Consider the following 15775-nt stretch of genomic DNA (forward strand, 5'->3'; position numbering starts at 1 on the left):
TATGTTCTACACCCTCTTCCACGTGGAGTTTGTATGTTCTACACCTCTTCCACGTGGAGTTTGTGTGTTCTACACCTCTTCCACGTGGAGTTTGTGTGTTCTACACCTCTTCCACGTGGAGTTTGTGTGTTCTACACCTCTTTCACGTGGAGTTTGTATGTTCTACACCTCTTTCACGTGGAGTTTGTGTGTTCTACACCTCTTCCACGTGGAGTTTGTGTGTTCTACACCTCTTCCGTGTGAAGTTTGTATGTTCTACACCTCTTCCGCGTGGAGTTTGTATGTTCTACACCTCTTCCGCGTGGAGTTTGTATGTTCTACACCTCTTCCGCGTGGAGTTTGTATGTTCTACACTCTCTTCCGCGTGGAGTTTGTATGTTCTACACTCTCTTCCGCGTGGAGTTTGTATGTTCTACACTCTCTTCCTCGTGGAGTTTGTATGTTCTACACCTCTTCCACGTGGAGTTTGTATGTTCTACACCTCTTCCGCGTGGAGTTTGTATGTTCTACACCTCTTCCGCGTGGAGTTTGTATGTTCTGCCCCTCTTCCACGTGGAGTTTGTATGTTCTACACCTCTTCTGCGTGACGTTTGTATGTTCTACACCTCTTCCACGTGGAGTTTGTATGTTCTACACCTCTTCCACGTGGAGTTTGTATGTTTTACACCTCTTCCACGTAGAGTTTGTATGTTCTGCCCCTCTTCCGCGTAGAGTTTGTATGTTCTACACCTCTTCCACGTGGAGTTTGTATGTTCTGCCCCTCTTCCACGTGGAGTTTGTATGTTCTACACCTCTTCCGCGTGAAGTTTGTATGTTCTACACCTCTTCCGCGTGGAGTTTGTATGTTCTACACCCTCTTCCACGTGGAGTTTGTATGTTCTACACCTCTTCCGCGTGAAGTTTGTATGTTCTACACCTCTTCCGCGTGGAGTTTGTATGTTCTACACCCTCTTCCACGTGGAGTTTGTATGTTGTACACCTCTTTCACGTGGAGTTTGTGTGTTCTACACCTCTTCCACGTGGAGTTTGTGTGTTCTACACCTTTTCCACGTGGAGTTTGTATGTTCTACACCCTCTTCCACGTGGAGTTTGTATGTTCTACACCTCTTCCACGTGGAGTTTGTGTGTTCTACACCTCTTCCACGTGGAGTTTGTGTGTTCTACACCTCTTCCACGTGGAGTTTGTGTGTTCTACACCTCTTTCACGTGGAGTTTGTATGTTCTACACCTCTTTCACGTGGAGTTTGTGTGTTCTACACCTCTTCCACGTGGAGTTTGTGTGTTCTACACCTCTTCCGTGTGAAGTTTGTATGTTCTACACCTCTTCCGCGTGGAGTTTGTATGTTCTACACCTCTTCCGCGTGGAGTTTGTATGTTCTACACCTCTTACGCGTGGAGTTTGTATGTTCTACACCTCTTCCGCGTGGAGTTTGTATGTTCTACACCTCTTCCGCGTGAAGTTTGTATGTTCTACACCTCTTCCACGTGGAGTTTGTATGTTCTACACCTCTTCCACGTGGAGTTTGTGTGTTCTACACCTCTTCCACGTGGAGTTTGTGTGTTCTACACCTCTTCCACGTGGAGTTTGTATGTTCTACACCCTCTTCCACGTGGAGTTTGTATGTTCTACACCTCTTCCACGTGGAGTTTGTGTGTTCTACACCTCTTCCACGTGGAGTTTGTGTGTTCTACACCTCTTCCACGTGGAGTTTGTGTGTTCTACACCTCTTTCACGTGGAGTTTGTATGTTCTACACCTCTTTCACGTGGAGTTTGTGTGTTCTACACCTCTTCCACGTGGAGTTTGTGTGTTCTACACCTCTTCCGTGTGAAGTTTGTATGCTCTACACCTCTTCCGCGTGGAGTTTGTATGTTCTACACCTCTTCCGCGTGGAGTTTGTATGTTCTACACCTCTTCCGCGTGGAGTTTGTATGTTCTACACTCTCTTCCGCGTGGAGTTTGTATGTTCTACACTCTCTTCCGCGTGGAGTTTGTATGTTCTACACTCTCTTCCTCGTGGAGTTTGTATGTTCTACACCTCTTCCACGTGGAGTTTGTATGTTCTACACCTCTTCCGCGTGGAGTTTGTATGTTCTACACCTCTTCCGCGTGGAGTTTGTATGTTCTGCCCCTCTTCCACGTGGAGTTTGTATGTTCTACACCTCTTCTGCGTGACGTTTGTATGTTCTACACCTCTTCCACGTGGAGTTTGTATGTTCTACACCTCTTCCACGTGGAGTTTGTATGTTTTACACCTCTTCCACGTAGAGTTTGTATGTTCTGCCCCTCTTCCGCGTAGAGTTTGTATGTTCTACACCTCTTCCACGTGGAGTTTGTATGTTCTGCCCCTCTTCCACGTGGAGTTTGTATGTTCTACACCTCTTCCGCGTGAAGTTTGTATGTTCTACACCTCTTCCGCGTGGAGTTTGTATGTTCTACACCCTCTTCCACGTGGAGTTTGTATGTTCTACACCTCTTCCGCGTGAAGTTTGTATGTTCTACACCTCTTCCGCGTGGAGTTTGTATGTTCTACACCCTCTTCCACGTGGAGTTTGTATGTTGTACACCTCTTTCACGTGGAGTTTGTGTGTTCTACACCTCTTCCACGTGGAGTTTGTGTGTTCTACACCTTTTCCACGTGGAGTTTGTATGTTCTACACCCTCTTCCACGTGGAGTTTGTATGTTCTACACCTCTTCCACGTGGAGTTTGTGTGTTCTACACCTCTTCCACGTGGAGTTTGTGTGTTCTACACCTCTTCCACGTGGAGTTTGTGTGTTCTACACCTCTTTCACGTGGAGTTTGTATGTTCTACACCTCTTTCACGTGGAGTTTGTGTGTTCTACACCTCTTCCACGTGGAGTTTGTGTGTTCTACACCTCTTCCGTGTGAAGTTTGTATGTTCTACACCTCTTCCGCGTGGAGTTTGTATGTTCTACACCTCTTCCGCGTGGAGTTTGTATGTTCTACACCTCTTACGCGTGGAGTTTGTATGTTCTACACCTCTTCCGCGTGGAGTTTGTATGTTCTACACCTCTTCCGCGTGGAGTTTGTATGTTCTACACCTCTTCCGTGTGAAGTTTGTATGTTCTACACCTCTTCCGCGTGGAGTTTGTATGTTCTACACCTCTTCCGCGTGGAGTTTGTATGTTCTACACCTCTTCCGCGTGGAGTTTGTATGTTCTACACCTCTTACGCGTGGAGTTTGTATGTTCTACACCTCTTCCACGTGGAGTTTGTATGTTCTACACCTCTTCCGCGTGGAGTTTGTATGTTCTGCCCCTCTTCCGCGTGGAGTTTGTGTGTTCTACACCTCTTCCGCGTGAAGTTTGTATGTTCTGCCCCTCTTCCGCGTGGAGTTTGTATGTTCTACACCTCTTCCACTTGGAGTTTGTATGTTCTGCCCCTTTTCCGCGTGGAGTTTGTATGTTCTACACCTCTTCCACGTGGAGTTTGTATGTTCTGCCCCTTTTCCGCGTGGAGTTTGTATGTTCTGCCCCTCTTCCGCGTGGAGTTTGTATGTTCTACACCTCTTCCACGTGGAGTTTGTATGTTCTACACCTCTTCCACGTGGAGTTTGTGTGTTCTACACCTCTTCCACGTGGAGTTTGTATGTTCTACACCTCTTCCACGTGGAGTTTGTGTGTTCTACACCTCTTTCGCGTGGAGTTTGTATGTTCTACACCTCTTCCGCATGGAGTTTGTGTGTTCTACACCTCTTCCGCGTGGAGTTTGTATGTTCTACACCTCTTCCACGTGGAGTTTGTATGTTCTACACCCTCTTCCACGTGGAGTTTGTGTGTTCTACACCTCTTCCACGTGGAGTTTGTATGTTCTACACCTCTTCCGCGTGGAGTTTGTATGTTCTACACCTCTTCCGCGTGGAGTTTGTATGTTCTACACCTCTTCCGCGTGGAGTTTGTATGTTCTACACTCTCTTCCGCGTGGAGTTTGTATGTTCTACACCCTCTTCCGCGTGGAGTTTGTATGTTCTACACCCTCTTCCACGTGAAGTTTGTATGTTCTGCCCCACTTCCGCGTGAAGTTTGTATGTTCTACACCTCTTCCGCGTGGAGTTTGCATGTTCTACACCTCTTCCGCGTGGAGTTTGTATGTTCTACACTCTCTTCCGCGTGGAGTTTGTATGTTCTACACCTCTTCCGCGTGGAGTTTGTATGTTCTACACCTCTTCCACGTGAAGTTTGTATGTTCTACACCCTCTTCCACGTGAAGTTTGTATGTTCTGCCCCACTTCCGCGTGAAGTTTGTATGTTCTACACCTCTTCCGCGTGGAGTTTGTATGTTCTGCCCCTCTTCCGCGTGGAGTTTGTATGTTCTGCCCCTCTTCCGCGTGGAGTTTGTTTGTTCTGCCCCTCTTCCGCGTGGAGTTTGTATGTTCTACACCTCTTCCGCGTGGAGTTTGTATGTCCCAACGATTAGCAGTGAACAGACGCACTCATGTCTGACACGGCTGCCGTTGACGATTTGCACTCCAATAAAACTAAAAATCATAGCAACAAATGTAGATTCATACTAATAAAGGTGTTTTTTTCATGTTCGCGAAAGCCTACGTGTTAAACTTAAAATGCAGATACATTTTTTTATCGTTGATTTTTTTTTTATTCCACACAATCCCCCCCCCCCCTCCCCACGCCGCCCGCTCCCCAATCCTCGTGTTCATCCCTGTTGACACCGGAGCACCGCCACCGTTGCCCGCGGCACCTTCGCTTCCATGGCCGGTGACCGTGAAGACGCGGCAGGAGTTGAACATCACCCCCCGCGCCGGTTGCTGTTTGGCCGCCCTCCGTCACATCTTCTTGCGAAAGCTGAAGGGGTTGTCCTTGATGGGCAGCACTTGCACCGGCTCCGTCTGCGTTGCGACCGTCGCAGTCCTCTTGCCTCCCTGCGCACGCGAGGTCAACACCCCCCCCACCCACCCCGCACACAAAGATAAAGTAGTCTTAGTTCTTTCGGTAAAGTCACGTAGGTAAAAAAATGAAATTATTTGTTATTATTTATTATAAATTTTCTATATAGTTCTTTATAAAATAGTTATTATTTATTTATTTGTTTTTCCATTTTTTTTTTTTTTTTTTTACTTTTTTTTTTTTATTAATTTTAATTTCATTTTTTTACCTACGTGACTTTACCGAAATAACTAAGAGTATGAATCCTTGCAGTCACGAAAGCTTCAAATCTAGAAATAAAGATAAAGATCCCCCGTATAGCCTCAACAGGCTGTTTAACAGGCTGTAGGAGGCTTTCACGACCAATACCAACACAGGTTTTTTTGGGGCGTTTGATCGAGTAAATATATGAATGTTGTGTCGTTAAACCCGCCACCACCCAACACAGCCAATTAGTAAGGGTTGTCACGTAAACAGAACGTGCCAATTCGTCACTAGTACAAAACTAGTGTATAGTGTAGTATATAGTGTAGTGTATAGTGTAGTGTATAGTGTAGTGTATAGTAGTGTAGTGTATAGTAGTGTAGTGTATAGTAGTGTAGTGTATAGTGTAGTATACTAGTACAGCACACGGAGAGCGCTCGAGTTTTGTCGTCACATCTACGCCTCTATATGAGGAACGAAACAGGTGGACTTCTCCACACATCTGACTGTCGCCTGATGAAGCTGGTTGTAATTACTGGCGAAACGTCGTACTCAGATTGTAAATGTTGAGGCTTGGCTCTCCAACACACCAGTGTGCTGTACTAATAATATACTACACTACACACTACACTATACACTACACTACTATACACTTCACTACTATACACTACTTTACACTACACTATACACTTCACTATACACTACACTACTATACACTACACTATACACTTCACTATACACTACACTACTATACACTACACTACACACTAGTGCTGTACTAGTGACGAATTGGCCACGTTCTGTTTACGTGACAACCCTTACTAGTTGGCCGTGTCGGGAGGTGGCGAGTTTTAACGACGCATTTATATCTTTACGCGATCTCACCCAGCACCTACGAAGGCCGGCACGGCACACGAGGGGGTGGGTGGCCAGCACCACGGCCGGCCGCCTTTGTCTCCCCAGTGGAGATGTTCACTCTCTCTCCCTGCCGCTCATCTTGAGCCTCCTTCTCCGTCCGTCTCGGGGGGCTTCTGTCCAGGCCCCCCTGCCCTTCCCTCCCCGCTCACCCTGCCCCCCCCACCCCGCCCTGCCCCCACGTCTGCTGCCCTTTGGAAGATTTGCTGGTGTATCCAGGATGTTTCTGTTGCACGTCGTCGCTTTAAGGTGTTCGCAGTTCATATTTAGTTTGTTGCGGTTGCACCCGACTCAAGAGCCGCATGGCTCACAGGGCTTATACCTAATAAACGAAACTTGAAAACTTGAAACAACCGACTCTACCCCCCCCCTCCCCCGTCCGGCGGTGCGCGTGGCCCGGACTTGACGTCGAATCGACACGAAAAGTAAAATAAGCAAACGGCTCCCACGGCAGGATTTTCCCGCGCCCTCCGATGAGCACGGCCGGCTACGTACGGTGCGAAAGAATCTTCTTGGTTCTTTCGGTAAAGTCACGTAGAAGGGAAGTAATAAAATAATAAAAACAAAACATAACAAAATATATGCAAATATATGTTGTTAAGGCGCTCTTCTTCCCACCTCCCCCCCTCCAACCCAGCTTATATATACGCTCCTAGCTTGGTGGTGTTTCATTTTTCACCTGAGGACGGCTGCTTGCGTTGTGGCCGAAACGTCGTGAGAATTATATTATTTTGTTATGTTTTGTTTTTATTATTTTATTACTTCCCTTCTACGTGATTACTTTACCGAAAGAACCAAGAAGATGAATCCCTGCAGTCACGAAAACTTTAAATCGGTGCGAAAGAAGTTCCACGCATGCACGTACGCACGTGGGCACGCACGCGGGCACGCACGCACGCACACACGCACGCACGCGGGCACACACACACACGCACGCACACACGGACACGCACGCGGGCACGCACGCACGCACGCACACACGCACGCACGCGGGCACACACACACACGCACGCACACACGGACACGCACGCGGGCACACACACACACGCACGAACACACGGACACGCACGCGGGCACGCACGCATGCACGCACACACGCACGCACGCGGGCACACACACACACGCACGCACACACGGACACGCACGCGGGCACGCACGCACGCGGACACGCACGCACGCACGCGGACACGCACGCACGCACACACGGACACGCACGCACGTCCTCACGCGCTCACCATGGACCTGAAGAAGCCCCCGAAGGCCGCAGCTGACGCGGACGAAGAGGAGCGAGCGTCGGAGAGGGACGCGGAGTCGGAGGGGAGCCCCTCGTCCGCCGGCTCCTGCAGGCTCACCGACTGCAACCTCAGCAGCCCGCCGCTGTGGCCCGCCCCGTCTGTCATGTCGCTGGGACCCTGGGGGTGGAGGGGGGGGTGGAGGGGGGGTGGAGGGGGGGGTGCATGAGGGGGCGGTGCACGGGGGAGGGAGGGGAGGCACGGGGGGAGGGGGGCCAAGGAGGGAGGTGGGGGACGCATGGGAGAGGGGGGGGTGTAAGGGTAGGTGGGGGGCGCATGGGGGAGGGAGGGGGGCACAGGGGGTGGGGGAGCGCATGGGGGAGGGAAAGTCACACGGGGGGAGCGGGGGGGCACGGGGCAGGGGGGGCACAAGGAGAGGGGGGGGGGTCACACGGGGGGAGGGAGGAGGGTACAGGAGAGGGGGGGCACATGGGGAGGGAGGTCACAGGGGGGGAGGGAGGGGGGCACAGGGGGGGAGGGGGGCACAGGGGGGGAGGGGGGGCACAGGGGGGGAGGGGGGGCACAGGGGGGAGGGGGGGCACAGGGGGGGAGGGGGGGCACAGGGGGAGGGGGGAAGCGAAGCGACGTGAAGCAGGAAGAGAGCAGCGGCGGCCGTTGTGTGGAGGAGGGGGGGGGGGTACGGGGGGGAGGGGGGGGGCCGTTGTAGAGGCGGTGGCATCCATTCGGGTTGCCACCGTCCTGGTTCTCCCAGGAGGTCTGCGTCTTCCAGGGACGTCACAAGCCCCGGTCTTGTTTTTGTCAGTGGCGTTGACAACGACAACGGCAGTGGTGGTAGCGACGATGATCCAAACAATCACGAGCAGATTTGTGCCGCGGAGTGTCACACCACGGGAATAGGAGGAGAGCCAAGCCTATAATAATAGTGTCATGTGCCGACCATATTCCTTGGGGTCTTTCGGTAAAGTCACGTAGATAGGTTCAAAGAAAATAACAAAACAAAAAACTACGACGTTTCGATCGCAACACAAGCGCGCAGTAATGTCTGTCCTTAACGCTCGTGACGTCGCTCCACGTCGACCAGCCCCCCTCATTAATATTCATGAGCAGCTGACGTCTTACAAATGGACACCCTCCCACCCATCCTCCTTATTAATAATCATGAGTGGGTGACGTCACTCATTAGAGTACTCCCCCCCCCTCACTAATAATCATGCGCAAGTGACGTCGCTCCACATCGAACAGCCCCCCTCATTAATATTCATGAGCAGGTGACGTCTTACAAATGGACACCCCCCCCCACCATTCATAATAATTAGCGGGTGACGTCACTCCACATGGGGGGGGGGGGCCGAGGCGTCTCCTCCCCCCTCCTCAGCGTCAACTTACAACCCTCGCTACAAAGGCAGAACCCTCACGTCACGCGATCTCCGTCACGCTGTTGAGACATCGAAGTAAAAAGGACGTCGTGACGAACAAGGGATTATAACCTTAAAATAAAAGAGGTCTGTGTCACCGCGCCGCTTACAAATTGCACACGAATTGATGCGATGAATATATCACGTCGCGGTCTGCTTTTCGCTTGCAAGTTTCACTGCAATACACCCGTCCTTGGACAGGCAAAAGGCGAGTTTATATAACACGCACCTTCTTCAGGAAGCTGAAGAAGCCCTGCGGCTCCTTCCCGCTCGCGTCCGCCTCTCCCACCGCTTCGTGGACGTCCGCTCCGACTTCTGCCGCCGGCTGCGGTGCGACACGCCGTGGTTGGTTACCCTTGCAGCGGTAGTAGTAGCGATGGCAGCAGCGGCAGCGGCAGTAGCAGCGGTAGTAGCAGCAGCAGTAGCAGCGGCAGTAGCAGCGGTAGTAGTAGCAGTAGTAGCAGCAGTAGTAGTAGCAGCGGCAGTAGCAGCGGTAGTAGTAGCAGTAGTAGCAGCAGTAGTAGTAGCAGCGGCAGTAGCAGCGGTAGTAGCAGCAGCAGTAGCAGCAGTAGCAGCGGGAGTAGCAGCAGTAGTAGTAGTAGCAGCGGTAGTAGTAGCAGCAGCAGTAGTAGTAGCAGCGGTAGTAGCAGCAGCAGTAGCAGCGGCAGTAGCAGCGGTAGTAGTAGCAGTAGTAGCAGCAGTAGTAGTAGCAGCGGCAGTAGCAGCGGTAGTAGTAGCAGTAGTAGCAGCAGTAGTAGTAGCAGCGGCAGTAGCAGCGGTAGTAGTAGCAGCAGCGGCAGCAGTAGCAGCGGTAGTAGCAGTAGTAGTAGTAACAGCAGTAGTAGCAGTAGCAGCAGTAGTAGTAGCAGCAGCAGTAGCAGCAGTACTAGCAGCGGTAGCAGCAGCGGTAGCGGCGGCGGCAGCAGTAAGGTTCAGTTTCAGTTCAATCTGAAGAGCCCTGTGAGCTAAGATGCTGTGAAGTCGCGTGTCACACACCGTGTCCGTGACGGACGTAACGCATCAGAGAAAAAAAAGATAAGAAGTTTAGCACGTGGTGGTAGTAGTAGTAGGAGGCGTTCATGACCAATGTAATACACAACAGAGGTTGTTTTGGGTTAGATCGCGTAAATATGAATGTGTCGTTAAACCCGCCACAACCCGACACGGCCACTTAGTAAGGTTTGTTGCGTAAACAGAACGTGCCGATTCGTCACTAGTTGAGAACACACCGGTGTGCTGGAAAGTAAACCCACTACGACGTTTTACAATTCGAGTATTATGGGGGGGAAATGGTAAGAAATCATATCAATGAAAACATATTTTAAAAGAACAAAAATACCTTAAATTTTGATTTAAAGCTTTCGTGACTGCAGGGATTCATATTATTGGTTCTTTCGGTAAAGTCACATAGAAGGGAAATAAAATAATATAAAACAATAAAAATTCTCACGACGTTTCGACTGCAACACAAGCAATTATCATCAAGAGTGAAATCCATGGAAAGAAAATCTGAAAAAAGTTTCAAATTTTCTTTACCGAAAGAACCAAGAATATAAAAAAATACACTAATAAATCACGACGTTTCGATAGGCACACAAGCAATCATCATCAGGTGACACACCACAGCAGACGGACTGCCGAGGAGGAAATGTTTGTGGTGGGTACAACCCAAGGGTAGGTGGGCGGGGCTAGGGATGGAATTTGCAAGTGAATGTAAGATCGCAGAGAGGGTAGGGGTAGGCGACCTCGGTTGTTTTTACACGCTTATATTTAACTCACTCTGTCTGTTGTCGTTGTTGTTGTTTTCGTCGTTGTTGTCGTTGTTGTTGTATCCTCAAATCTTGTAACTCGATTTTTACACACTTCCCAATGTGGTATCGACTGCAAACTTGGTATACTTATGTCGTACTGATGACAATACTATATTCTATCATAAAAAATTAAAATAAAATATTTTGAAACATTATTTTTTACATGTTATGTTTCGGCTTGGGTCTATTTGTCCACGCTCAACTGACGTTGGCTGTAATTGACCACTGCCCCTTACGTTTGGACAAGCCTCGGGGCCACTTCCTGGAGTCGTGGAGTTCTTCCATTACTAGTACGGTACATTTCATTAAAGCGTGTTTTTTTAAGTTGTTTTAAATATTACTTATTTTTCTACCTACGTGACTTTACTGAAAGAACCAAAGAGTATGAGTTCCTGCAGTCACGAAAGCTTCAAATCAAGATCTTTTAAAAGTTTTAGCCAACGAAGGAACCAAAAAAAGTGCAAGATTCGGCATAACAAGTGCCGGTGGTGAACCACGCCGTTTCCCAAGAAATACTAAATTGAAATCTCCAATAAAAATAAGAAGTACAGATGCGCCATCCATCAACGACGACATGGCTCGGAGGTCAGGGGTCTGTGCCGCTGAGAGCCTGGGATTGAGCCCCGGGTTTCAGCCGCTGCCCGTGATGAGACACCGGCTTCTCTCGTCTAGTGAGTCCATGGTCTCGGCCCGGTCACCGGTGGCTCACGTAGAGACCCACAGGTTCGCACACAGACCCACGGACTCACATAGAGACCCACAGACTCACGTAGAGAACCACAGGCTAGCATACAGACCCACAGCACCACACAGAGACCCACGCACTCACGTAGAGACCCACAGGTTCGCACACAGACCCACTGACTCACATAGAGACCCACAGACTCACATAGAGACCCACAGGTTCGCACACAGACACACGGACTCACATCGAGACCCACAGACTCACGTAGAGAACCACAGGCTCGCATACAGACCCACAGCACCACACAGAGACCCACGCACTCACGTAGAGACCCACAGGTTCACACACAGACACACGGACTCACATAGAGACCCACGGACTCACGTAGAGACCCACAGGTTCGCACACAGACTCACGGACTCACATCGAAACCAACAGACTCACATAGAGATCCATAGACTCATAGAGGCCTACAGACTTACATAGGGACCCGTAGACTCACAGAGAGTGCCATAGAGACCCATAGACTCACAGAGGCCTACAGACTTACATAGGGACCTGTAGACTCACAGAGAGTGCCATAGAGACCCATAGACTCACAGAGGCCTACAGACTTACATAGGGACCTGTAGACTCACAGAGAGTGCCATAGAGACCCATAGACTCACAGAGGCCTACATACTTAGGGACCGATATATACTCGCTTAGGCTGCTTTGTGATGTAACTGGCTTCTCTCACATGGTGAGTTGGTCATCTCAGCCCGCTCAACAATTTGGTTGCCAGCTCTGAGAATTCCATACATCAGTTTGACCATCGTGTGATTAACTAGCGAGTGAGCGAGGAAGTGAGCGAGTGAGAGCGAAAGAGAGCGAGCGAGCGGGGTGGCCGACGACTGTGGGGTCACCTGCGCCGCGCGTAGCTTCTCTGCGGATCTTCCCCGAGCGGCGGGCAGCGTCGTTTTGGCGACGGGGCCGTTCATCGCCGGCTCGGCTTTCCCCGCCGCGTTCTGCGCCGCCTCCTCGTCGGCCGCCGGTGCCGCCGAGTCCTTCCCGCCGAACATCTGCTTCAACGAGAAGGACCCTCCGCTCTCCTTCTGCTGTTGCTGCTGCCACGCCGTGCCGCCCCCCGTTGCAGCCGCCGCCGTGTCGCGTCTCCCGGCCGGCTCGCGGGAGCCGTCCTCCCCCCTGTCGTTCTTCCCATCGGCGGCTCCCGTCGCCTCTTTCCCAGAGAACATTTTGAAAAAGGAACCTTCCTGTTGCTTCGTCTCCTGCTGCTGCTGCTGCTTCTCCCCCTCGACGGCAACGCCGCCGGGCTTGGTGGACCCGGCATCGTCGTCGCCCTTTGCCTTGCCAAAGTCCCACATCGCCCGCTTAGGCTTCTCGGCCTGCTGATTCGCTGCGGAGGGGCGCACGGAAAAAGCGAGAATGCGGCAAGCAAAAGAAGAACGAACGTGGACTCGGTGTAAGAAATGGGAAGCAGAATGGCCGAGCGCGGCCGGTCTCCGCGTCGCCCATCGTACAAGCGCAAGGGGCGGTCGTCACGGAGGAAGAAGTTCACAATCAGAAGTTTATATCGCATCCGTTGCAGTGCTGGACTAAGCTAGTGCAGAGCCTGCAGCACATGTTAAAACTCGCATAGTGAAGTAATTGTTTCTAGATTTGAAGCTTTCGTGACTGCAAGGATTCATACTCTTAGGTTTTTTCGGTAAAGTCACGTAGGTAAAAAATACAATAAAAAGTTAATAAAAGTAATAATGAAAATAAAATAAAATAATAAATCACGACGTTTCGGAGGCAACACAAGTCTCTGTCATCAGGTGGGACCGTCACAGCTAAAATTATGTTTTACCTACGTGACTTTACCGAAAAAACCTAAGAGTATGAAGTAATTGTGTTTCTTCTTTTGCTATACAGCCAGTAAACATGACAATCTCGTCGGATGGTGGTGGGATTATCATCACCATCACGTGGACATTTGTAGCAGTCAAATAGTCGAAACACGTGATGTTGATTCTAAATGTGGAGGGAAAAACCGAAGGACCCTGGAGAAAATCCAGGCGACCACGGGGAGAGAGAGAGACACGCAAACTCCAAATATGCATAGAGGCTTTATTGGGTTAGATCGCGTAAATATAAAAATGTGTCGTTAAACCCGCCACCAGCCGACACAGCCAATTAGTAAGGTTTGTCGCGTAAACAACGTGCCAATTCGTGACTAGTTCAGCACTCACTGGTTGTGTGTTCGCAGAGTAAACCCACAACAACATTTACAATTCGAGGGTTGTGACATTTCACCGGTAATTACAACAACCAGCCTCATCAGGCGACAGCCACAGAATTGTGGATACATCCTCCTCCAAATATACAGCAGCAGGCGTCAGGGTCGGGATCGAACCCATGACCTCCTGTAGACAAGGCGAGGTAGTTAACAACTCCTAGCCACCGTGATGATGATGAGAGAGAGACACGCAGACTCCAAATATACAGCAGCAGGCGTCAGGGTCGGGATCGTACCCACGACCTCCTGTAGACCAGGCGAGGTAGTTAACATCTCCTAGCCACTGTGGTGATGATGATGAGAGAGAGAGAAACGCAAACTCCAAAAATACAGCAGCAGGCGTCAGGGTCGGGATCGAACCCACGACCTCCTGTATACCAGGCGAGGTAGTCAACATCTCCTAGCCACCGTGATGATGATGAGAGAGAGAGACACGCAAACTCCAAATATACAGCAGCAGGTGTCAGGGTCGGGATCGAACCCACGACCTCCTGTAGACCAGGCGAGGTAGTTAACATCTCCTAGCCACTGTGGTGATGATGATGAGAGAGAGAGAAACGCAAACTCCAAAAATACAGCAGCAGGCGTCAGGGTCGGGATCGAACCCACGACCTCCTGTATACCAGGCGAGGTAGTCAACATCTCCTAGCCACCGTGATGATGATGAGAGAGAGAGACACGCAAACTCCAAATATACAGCAGCAGGTGTCAGGGTCGGGATCGAACCCACGACCTCCTGTAGACCAGGCGAGGTAGTCAACATCTCCTAGCCACCGTGATGATGATGATGAGAGAGAGACACGCAAACTCCAAATATACAGCAGGAGTCAAGGTCGGGATCAAACCCGTTTGTTTGTACACTACTGTACGCACAATGCTGAACCTCTTTCACACCATACGTAGCCAACCGCCGCTCATCGGAGGTGCGGGGAAGGCACAGTACAGTAATATGATAACATCGTACACCCGACAAAAGCACCGATCAAAAGAGATTTGCCCATATATTTGTAATAAACGACTGGACCACGATGTCTGGCTCAGTGTCCTTTATTATTCGGTTCGTGCTGTACACCCACACGGCTGTCTTTACTCTGTAGCTTCTCCACGGTGCTGACTCCAATGTCGGCCCGATCCACAACAGCAGCTCCGCTGCTGTTTCTCTCACACAGCCCCCCTTGGCTGTACTCGCTGCTGCTCTTCTCCCTCCGCAGCTCTGACAGCTTCTTGCTCTCTCTCTCTCTCTCCGCAGCTCCTCCTGGCAGCCACACCGCTGCCTCTAACACGCAGCCCTCCTGGCTGTCTCCTCTGCAGCTGCACACCACTCCGCAGCTTCCTCTTATCTTCGGGGTTGGCTCCCGATGGCCGTCGGCGCCCCCCCTCTCCACACTCGCCCGCGTGGCCTCACCCTTTTCCGCTCACACCCCGACTGCCTTCCCCTTCCGGTTTACCCGCTTAAGGCCCCGAACCTTCCCCCCACGTCACATGACTCCACCCCCCGTGACGTCACATCCGGAAGGTCGCTTACGCCCGCATTACACCACCCTCCCCCGTAGAAAAATCCCAGCCGACCTCGGCTGACCAATAGCAAATCGTAATGCGGCGAACCGAGCTTCCCCCCTTAAAGGACACTAAGCATACAATGTAACAGCAAGAACAACAACAACAACGCAATTAACATCAACGAACGTACAAAAAGCATGCAATAAATACAACTGTAAGAAAAAAATAACAAGACAACAACAATCAACGAAAAGAGTTAGTCTTGGGCTTGTCCTGTGACCGTGCCCGCAGCTGGGTCGGAAGGGCTGCAGGGCTCGAAGGTCCCGCAGACCTGGCAGGCGTCCTCCGAGCAGGGCCCCTCGTCCCCCGCAATGTCACGGCCGGCCTGTCTGGAACAGGTACGACAGGCGCTCTAGCAAAATCAATGGACGCAGGCAGGGGAGAGTCAGCAGCAACAGACCCCGGCAAGGCAACATTGGGGGATGACGCATCATGTAAGGGAGCAACATATGGTTTCAAGCGCGACGTATGCACAACCCAGCGACGAGACCCAATCTGGACGCGTGCTGACTGTGGGTTGGGAACCGCAATGAGGCGTACGGGACCATGCCAGGGTTTGTGCAATTTCGGCGAGGTCCCCGGACGTACCTGTGGACAATGAAGCCAGGCTAGGTCCCCAACCTTCCAAGGGCACTCCCCCTCAGACCGTCGCGCATATCGCTCGTTCCGGGCCTGGGCTTTGGCCGTAGCCACGCGGGCATTCTCCCGCGCCTCCGTGACTCGGCGAACCGTGTCCTGAATGTATTCA

The 15775-nt window shown here is 51.0% G+C and overlaps 1 protein-coding gene across 1 annotated transcript in view; it reads right to left on the reverse strand.

Moving 5' to 3' along the window:
* Positions 1-4595: 4595 nt before the first annotated feature.
* Positions 4596-15775, reverse strand: part of LOC144736817 (uncharacterized) — a 39372-nt gene continuing 28192 nt past the window's right edge. The window contains exons 4-7 of the mRNA XM_078619460.1: positions 12095-12585; positions 8923-9018; positions 7261-7437; positions 4596-4902 (exon numbers count right to left, since the gene is read on the reverse strand). Coding sequence (XP_078475586.1) covers positions 4807-4902; positions 7261-7437; positions 8923-9018; positions 12095-12585 — 860 coding nt within the window. The 3' untranslated portion in view covers positions 4596-4806. The remainder of the gene's footprint in view (positions 4903-7260; positions 7438-8922; positions 9019-12094; positions 12586-15775) is intronic.

This window comes from Lampetra planeri, chromosome 63, assembly GCF_965212315.1.
Source record: "Lampetra planeri chromosome 63, kcLamPlan1.2.h2, whole genome shotgun sequence".
NCBI lineage: Eukaryota > Metazoa > Chordata > Hyperoartia > Petromyzontiformes > Petromyzontidae > Lampetra > Lampetra planeri.